Raw genomic sequence first — 9,585 nt, 5'->3', positions numbered from 1 at the left:
CAATACTGTTTGAATCGATTGTGGCATGCCTTGTCATTTAAATTACCTTTACTTAGTTAATAGTCTGTGGTAGATAAATCAAACATCATATTCCAGCAAAATGTTACTTCAATTTTACTTTGTTTTTTCACAAGTAATTGTTGAAACTTTCATATAAAAACACTCTTCTTCAATGGCAAATTTATAACGTTTTATTTGTAGTGTACACAACTGCCTTAGCGAACAACTTTAATTATTTGTGTATAATGTTTGCAACACGCTGGGTCTCTCATTAGCTTATTGATTACTTTTTATGGCAGTTTGTATAACATAATACTGTGATCCAGTTCTACAAGCCCTTAAAATAATCAAATTCAAATGAATTATTTGAACTAATTTTATCAAATATTATTTTTGGCATCGTTTCATAATCAAACAATAGACAATCGAGTTTCATAAACTCTTTAAGCTTTGTCATAAGCTCAAAAGGTACAGTACTATAAGCTTGCACAAGTGCTTCCTCTCGTTGTGCTTTCAGATCTTCTTTAAACGGCAAGCTTTTATCAATTGCACTTTTAATTTCATTACCAAACATTACATAGCCGACATTGTTTACTTCGCTTTCGCCAAAAGGCATTCTAAATTTCTTCAGTATAAGCCCTCGAATATGATAGCTTGACCAGGTTCTTTGAAAAAGTTTGTATCTTGATAAAATCTCGCCATATTTCTTTAAAGTCATAAACATGTGCTTGTATGGCCCAAAGGATCGCTTATACAGCATGTGTGCCTCTATTTCTGCGGCGGATGACACGTTTTTAGGAACAATACTGTTGTGTTTCCAGTAATCAATTAAATCGACAAGATCACTGGACATTGTTTCTAACTTGCCAATGAAGGAATACTGAAAGTTACATGTGTTACAATACATGTGCATAGGTTGGAGATGTGAATTTAAAGTTATTCCGTGTTCGTAGTTATAAATTACATATTTCACTAATTCAAGAAACGTGACATCATGTCCTAACGTCCTGCTAACAAGGGACGCGCGAGGTCTTACTGTTTTTATTATATCTATACCCAATATTATCCAGTGTTTGTTTGGTAAGAAAAGTTTATTTTCATATGCTGAAAACAATCGTGCATATGGTTCGCGGACAAACATAAACGAATATGCAGCGGGCGTCTGTTTTAATGACTCGTCATTAGTCCGTCGTTCATCAGGAGTTATGGAAGTTTCTTGACATGTTCCATTGCATTGAAACACGCTTGACAGAAAAAGTTCCATGAATGCAGACCCACATTTCGGAACATCACAGAAATAAAGTGATTGGTCCTGAAGTAGCTTGCCATTAAGTTGTATCCCAAAAGCATCTGATGAATTTAATGTTTCGCATATTTCTTGAACAGCTCTAGCTCTATCTTGACCATTTGTTCTGTTTTTCTAGAAAAAGATTAGTTAAGATATGACATACTTTGATTCATGTGTAATAAACAAAAAAACAATGAGATAAAGAAAGTTATATAGGACTCAAGATATCGTTTTATGAACGATGTATACAAGGCAATTTTGTTAGCGGTTAAGAGCATAACGGGACAACTATGTTCAAGCAACTGTGAGTGATGTAATGTCTAGGAACAAGATAGCTCAACAGTTGTACGGCAAATCAACAAATTATATCAGACAATTACATGCTAATGAATGTAAGATAATGCTCCTCTCAAACACATTTATAAACATTAAGACAGCTTTAATGTTGTGGTAATGTTGTGGTTAAGGCAATAGAAAATAAATAACTAGATTCTCATCCAAACTTTGGAGAAAAATGGGGCGGGTTGGTGGATTTTATTTTCTATTTTCCATTCTCGGTCTGGAAATTACATACGAGGAGGTCAATATTATGGAATTAGTTCTGTTATAAGCTAGTTAGGTGCTTATACTATGTGTATGTATAGATTCAGATTGAGAATAGAAGCTTCATGATAATATATCTTGATTGTTATGACCTGTTTTATTGAACCTTTCATATTCCGACATCAAACAAATTGATGTTTGGACAAATTAATAACCAATACATACATGTATATTTACAAAATAAGATATCCTTATTTTATAAAATAGTTGAATAAAGATGTACTATGCCATGTCGATCAATATTACTTTTTAGTCCCCTACCGGTTTACCGGAGGGGACTTTAGGTTTACCCTCCGTCCGTCTGTCCGTCCGTCCGTCTGTCAGTCCGTCAGTCCGTCCGTCCACAAAACTGGATCCCGCGATAACTTGAAAAGTACTGAAAATATTTTTATGAAACTTGGTATATAGATAGATGGCAGTATGGAGATTATGCACGTCTTTTTCTTTTCTTCCTATGTTGAAAATTCTGGTTGCTATGGCAACAAATAGGCTGAAAATATGGCAAATTTTACACATAAACTGGATCCAGTGATAACGCAAAAAGTACTGGAAATATTTTTATGAAACTTGACATATGGGTAGATGACAGTCTTGAAATTATGCAGGTCTTTTTCTTTTCTTCCTATGTTAAAAATTCTGGTTGCTATGGCAACACATAGACTGAAAATTTGGCAAATTTTACACATAAACTGAAACCAGTGATAACTCAAAAAGTACTGGAAATATTTTTATGAAACTTGACATATGGGTAGATAGCAGTCTTGAGATTATGCATGTCTTATCTGTTCTTCCTATTTTGATAAAATATCAGTTGCCTTGGCAACAAATAGGCTTAAAACATGGCAAATATAACAATATTTGTGATTAGTCAAAAAGAACTGAACATTTTTTTATGAAATTGCATCTTTAATTCAAGAGTTATCTCCTCTTTAAGAATTTTGCTTTTAAAATGTTATATGTTGGTAACAGGGATGTTTCAAATATTAACTTTAGAGTGTCCTCAGTCCGTCTGTCTGTCTGTCTGTTCATAAAAACTGTTTCCTGTGATCACTTTTAAAGAACTTTTCCAACAAATTTACTTAAAATAGAGAAAAATTGAAACATTAGTGAATGGCCAATGGCCCTTCAGAATGATGATGGGGTTCTAACCGGTAGGGGACTTATGGATTGCTTGCAATACTATGATAATTGCTTGTTTCTGGAGTGACGTCGGTTAAAAATAATTAATCAACCAATGAAGCTACACAAAAAGAAAATCCTATTTATTTATCACATAGCAAAATAATAACAAATAACCTATTGAAAATTTGGCAAAGAAAGTACAGATATTTACCTATTAAAAATCGGCATCGTGAAAATATGTGACAAATAAAAAAAATGTCTTTTTCCTGCATAACCATTTACAATTCTAGTTGTTGTTGATTTTAATTTTATCAGATTAAATGTTTTATGATTATTCATTCTCTATTTTAAAAAGGCATTAAAAAATAAATCCAAATTTTTTATTAACGGCAAAATTTACCGATGTTGTTTATGAACTAACAAGCTCACAGCTGTTTATCTGACTTGTTCTGTGGTTCAATACCTTTAAAGTTCTTAAACAAATTTCGATTTGACTGTCAAAACTGGTTATCTTTAACTCTTTGAAATTTTATTAGGACCCGAGGATTGGCAATAAGATCGCATGATCTGATATTTATTCAGCCAGGACCGAGACGGACGGACTTTCGGTCACACAGATAATAATCATGCACTTATATACGTACATTCAGTCCTCGGAATTTGTACACGGTAATCAAATGTTAGGTTCTATATATAAACTATCTTTTTTCTTCTTTTTTTCTTTCTTCTCTTTTTTTGAAAATAAAAATCGTTCGGGCGGAACAATTTTTGCCGGGCGGGCGGGGATGAGAATCTAGGAATTTATTTTCTGAAGCCTAACAGTGCAGATTTTATTTATTTTCATGAGGTGGCTATTTTGTTAACTACTCGTACATGATGAGAAGATGACTATATATAGTTACTTAGATTTATCCAAGGAACTATCAGAATAGACGCCCAAATACCTTATGAATAGATACGATACATATAAAATAATAATGTTAAGATTTCAAGTAAACATCAGTTATCATAAAGTCCACAAATAGCATGCCAATGAATAAGAAAAGAGATTGTCAAATTTTTTGCTAAGAAATTTAGCAGCCATCATAGCATGAGCATTTGATGGTGTTGTGTCTGTTCAAAAATGTTTCCAGATTTGCGAAGTTGATAGAGAAATAATAAACTACTGCTGGAAATGGTTACTTAAAAACTGAGCTATATGCATGTTCTATGCTGGTGGCAAAGCCAAATCACTTGGTTTCAGCAGGTTAGTGCACGCGTACTACGAAGTCCATTTAATCTTTTAAATACATGATTTATACCTCAACATTCCTTGTAGTAAGATCGGTTGTTCCAACAGTTGTTACAGAGGAAATAAACGAGCTTGATGTTATTCTTGTTGATGCATAGAGTGAAGTCTTATACGAATATGCTGAAATATTGTCCTCGTCAATATCCTGATTTTTTTCTCTTTCAAATCATAAGACAATTTTTGCCCTGAAACCCATAATTAATGTCAATATATAACAGACACTAATTTGTTATATACACTTAACAAATCTTATAAGTGTGCATATATAAATGTTTCAAATGTGCGTCAATTTTGGTACGATCGTTCTGAATTTTTTAATGTGATAGAAGCTATAGGGAAATGTGATAGAAGCTATACGAGGTGAAATGAACCGCCCCACAAGAAGTTTAGTACAAGGTTACAAAACCATCGCCTACGAAATGCGAAAATTGTCCAAAAGTGAAAAGATCCTTCTATAAATGATAAAAAAGATTTGTCACATCCATGCGACAACGCTGCTAGGTTGAAAACATAATTCTCTCTCACATTTATTGGGCATCCTTATCAATATTTGTGTTTCTAATGATATCTAATAAATTGAATATCAAATCATGTATATCAACTGTACTTATTTAGAATTTCAGAACGATCGACGCACATATAAGACAATCATTTATGCACACTTATAAGATGTGTTAAATGTGATCTTGGGATAGATTTGCTCATTCCGCGTATGTGATTTCTGAACCAGAAAATATATAAAGATTAAAATTGTGCTTATCAAGGGTAATCTGATTCTGCTTTGTACCAAGTGCTTCAAAGTGGTGTATTTTACTGACTTACACTGCGAATGCTGCAGGACCGAGCACAATCGCAGCAGTTTTTCTCAATGTTATTTAATAACATCAAAATAATGGATATACCATAAAAGGCATTAGACTATGTTACAGGAAATATACATGATGAACCAGGGTTAAATGTCGCAAACCATTGCCAAGTTCAGCAATTGTTCAAGAGTGGGCTAATCTAAACTGAAATATGTACAAGTTTATGTCGATTTCATGTAACAACGACTGTGATATCAAGGTCAAAGTCAGGGTGGGCCAAAATTAAGTTGTATTTTTTAACAAATATTTGTGATCAAACCATATATAAGTTAGTTTTACGGACAATTTCATTTTATAATCATGTATTATTCAAGGATAAAGGAGAAAAAGGAGAATAACAGTGAGGTGTTTTTCCAACGTTATAGTTATCGTATGAGAAAGAGGTTTGACAAGTATTTAAATATCCGGGTGACATTGATATAACGAATTGTATAAATCATTATTACACAAAAATAATTTTTTCTTTGTGTTTTGTTAAATACAATGTATTTAATACTATTTTGACATTTAAGTTTAATGTTATGTAAATATTGCGTTGACAACTTTATTTTTAGAGACGCATTATTTCCCTTTATTTCAATACCAAATTTTAACATTCTTGTTCAGCCTAGGATTTCTTAACCTACAATTTCGTTGGTTGTACTATAGGAAAAATGATTCAAATAACATTATGTATTTGAAATATAGGAAAAAAGTCAATCAACTTACTGAGTTGCATCATTATATATAAAATTAATCCGATATATATTGAAACATATATCCATTGTTTTATTTTACAAAATTTAAAAGCACCTATTAAGACAAACATCTGATTTTGAGCTTGGAAAGAATAGACAAAAAAGCACTTAGCACGTGTAAGAAATTTAGCAATCTTACATCTAATAAAGGTATATTCTATTATAAATAATATTACATCGGGCTGTTACATGAAACCAATCCATATATATCTTCATTTTTTCCGCTTTCTTTATATTTCTTTCTGCACGAAAAAGTTTCTAGAAAAAAACAAACGTTACCTTTTGCGTTCGGGAATATTGTCGTCTGCGCTTAAATCAAGCTGTTACTTGAACCTTATTAAAAGTTTGCCTTCTATTTATTTCCTAATGGTTTATATAGACCTGGCTCACGGTTGTAGAATTTATGATTTACCGATGTTGTGCTTGCAGAAAATGTGAACAAATGCCGAGAAGAGCCGCTTCCTTATTTTGTTTCGAGCACATAACCGATATAGGGAGGAGCATTAGCTCATATGTTTTTCATTACCAGAATATACTGTATCTCGATCCCGACTCAAGAGAGTTTGTGTTTTGGGGGAAAGAGCTGTTGACGTCTTAATACTTATTGATTTTGATACCTGTAGTTCTCTTACATCTTTTGTCTTTGATTCTTCATTCTCATGAGAAGGAAGAACTGTTTGTTTAAATTCACTGATACATGTGATACGTGACGATATTATAGTTCACCACTATGGGTGCACATGTGCATGTACTATGGGCGCAGCCATCTTTATAGGAAATTAACCTTGAGTTTAGAAGTAAACAAAGTAAATAGTAGCAGACGACAGAAAAAGTATATTGATGGTCATTGAACAAAGTTCATAAACGAAATGGAAAATATAATATTCCACATCATACACTTTATCTCAAGTGTAATATATTTGCTTCATTTAATTATTTCTTCGTTTTCTGTTGTAAAAAAGTGCCCTCCCCCCGTTCGATCGGAAGATCAACAGTTTCAACAAACATAAGTCTTCCAACTTAAAGGATGAAAGAATTGTAGGCTCTGTGGGATATTAAAAGTAAATGATTACTCGACTTAAGCAACATTTATTCCTACATTTTTTTCCTAGAACTTAAACAGCCAATGTGAGGTTATAACATTAAAAACCGCGTGTATAGAAAAAAAAATCAAATGAAAGATTATCAATGTTGTAAAACATTTTTACTAAATATTATAAATGCGAAAATATATGCTTAGTTGGTGTGATTTGAACTTGATGAAAAAATTAAAGGTGTGTAAATTTTAATTACGATAGGAATTCTAACAAGCTAATCGACGGAATTCACCCGATAAATGTTGGCTTCGGCCTACTCAGTTCTTATTCTATATTTCATAGAAGATCAGTTACAAGACCTAATTTCTTAATTCCAATATCCTTCTTGAGAAATATACTTTTATCAACTGCAAACATTACCGCCAATCGAAAAACCTCGTTGATTGTTCATGGCGAGCCGGCGAGCCGGTATTACGTTAGGATTTTACTGAGAAACAACCAAAAACTCCGAATCCATCCAAAAATTTAATCGAAGCTTGGCTTCCAGCTCTCTACAAAATTTATCTATCAGGGTTAGGATCCAAAATTATTTAGCCAATCAAATTTAATCTTACATAGCGTCAAAAAAACTTCAATTTTCACGCCAGTATTATTTTGAGCGCAAAGATATAATTAAGAAATAACATCGGCCTGAGAGGTGTATATCGGCTATTTAACACCGGTTTGGAGTTTTGATGCGCAGGAATTGACCACGAAGGCCGTAGGCCTGAGTGGTTAATTTTGTCGCATCAAAACGACAAAACCGGTGTTAAATAGCCGATATACACCTCTCAGGCCGATGTTATTTCGATTCTAACACGATAAAATAAGGAAAATCACTTATGTTATTTTTCAAGCGGAAATAACTTCCGGTGCCGATTTTCGTATAATGCTGTTCGATTTTCGCACCCTACTATTGCGAAGATATAGAAATTATTAAACAAAAGAAATAATAAGACAAAAATGTTATTTTATCAAGTTTTCAACAATAAAAACTTACGTCGTATTGTGTTTACATCAGTGCCCCATTTATCATTCTTGTATGTATGAAATAACGTCAGCTTGTTTATGAATGAGTTGTTTACTTAGGATGACGTCATTACGCTGCTTACGGATTGGCGCCGTTTTATCAAAATATTTTTTAACTGATATGGATCTAATATGTGGCGTTAGTGTATGTGAGATATTATTTCGGTATTGTATGAAAAGAAAACATTATAAGAACTGAAGATATAAATAAAAATGCTTTTTATTATTGCTTAAAAATGCTTTGTAAACTATACAATCGAGGGTGAAAACATAACAGCACATATACAAGTAGTCCCTAACCGGTGTTTATTGGCAGTTTAACACCAGTTTTTTTCCTTCTTTGTCTATAGAGGCAAAATCACGTGAGTGTTAGAATGATAATTAAAATGTTTGTTTTCATGAATTATTTTCAATAAATCATATTTACACTGACTTTTGATTTCGCGATTTCACCTGTTCCTCTGAAGTAAGTTTTCGTTTGGTTAATTAACATAAGTGTACATCTGGTTCTGTGCATTTTTTTCTTTTTCCCTTTTTCCGGTTATTTAATCCTTTCCGATATTAAGTGTATATATTTACTGGCCGGGATCCGGGACGCCCCGGATTGGCCGGGATCCGGGATCGTATAACATATAGAGGAAAAACTAATAAACTATATTTGTGTTGATTATTGTCGTGATGAAAGGCCATTAAACGTTAAGTTTTTTTTATTGTATGTTATGAACGTTAACTTAATTAAACTTAGGATATAAATATATTTAGAGCTATTTATTAACAAGCTTAAAATGCGGAAATCACAATACTTATAATTATATGCCTAATTAATTGGAAAAATCAAAGACTACATTCTTGAATTGGTCAAATCCCAGGACCCCTGTATGTTTTAATGCAATCCCAGCTTTTCTGAAAACTATATTCTTGAACTGGCCAATTCCTGGGATCTCTTTATATTTTAAAACGATCCCTGTTTTTCTGAAAACTAAATTCTTGAACTGGTCAATTCCCGGGATCCCTATATGTTTTAATAGGATCCCGGCTTATCTGAAAAACATCTTAGACTGGTCAATTTCCGGGGTCCCTGGCTGAATTGATAGACAACTTGTGTTTACTTTAGGACTTGTGTCTGTCACTCATTTCAATACTAAATAACATATTACGACTTAACTTCGTATAAAGAGACATCTTTATGAATTCTACCTATCTAACATTTATTTGGTCAAGGTAAACAGGCCATACAGTAAATGTGCATAGACATAGGGACTTCATTCTATCTGTTTACATGCATCTTCATATATACTCATATTCCTCTTTCTTAAACTGAGAGAACTGGCTTCAATAACTTTATGTCACTTTTATTTTGATGTTCGCTGAAGTCTCTTCAGCTAACAGAACGGTCATTTTTACATTTAAACGCACCCCTGGAAAAAAATTACGAAGCGAGTCGCTACTAGCTTTTTTAAAAGCTAACCTTGTAATTATCACGGACAGAAAGAAGTTCAGCCATATTGTCTTAGATGGTGTAATCGTGTATAATCTATAAATATATATATAGCTGGCAAAGGAAAGTCGGTAA

General features: G+C 32.8%; 1 protein-coding gene across 1 annotated transcript; it reads right to left on the bottom strand.

The window, feature by feature from the left end:
* Positions 1 to 23: 23 nt before the first annotated feature.
* On the bottom strand, positions 24 to 4,483 carry LOC132749458 (uncharacterized). The gene is made up of 2 exons (XM_060739204.1): positions 4,315 to 4,483; positions 24 to 1,420 (listed from the first exon to the last, which is right to left on the bottom strand). The coding sequence occupies exon 2, from the start codon at positions 1,262 to 1,264 to the stop codon at positions 329 to 331; it is 936 nt and encodes a 311-aa protein (XP_060595187.1). The 5' UTR covers positions 1,265 to 1,420; positions 4,315 to 4,483; the 3' UTR covers positions 24 to 328.
* Between the last annotated feature and the right edge of the window lie 5,102 nt (positions 4,484 to 9,585).

This window comes from Ruditapes philippinarum, unplaced genomic scaffold (assembly GCF_026571515.1).
Source record: "Ruditapes philippinarum isolate M1 unplaced genomic scaffold, ASM2657151v2 ctg671_1_1_1_1, whole genome shotgun sequence".
Lineage (NCBI taxonomy): Eukaryota > Metazoa > Mollusca > Bivalvia > Venerida > Veneridae > Ruditapes > Ruditapes philippinarum.
Note: the sequence above shows the minus strand (reverse complement) of the source record. Positions and strands in the feature narration are given on the sequence as shown.

Coding starts and splice junctions, on each gene's coding strand:
- LOC132749458 (XM_060739204.1), bottom strand. CDS start 1,264: ATGGAACTTTTTCTGTCAAGCGTGTTTCAATGCAATGGAACATGTCAA.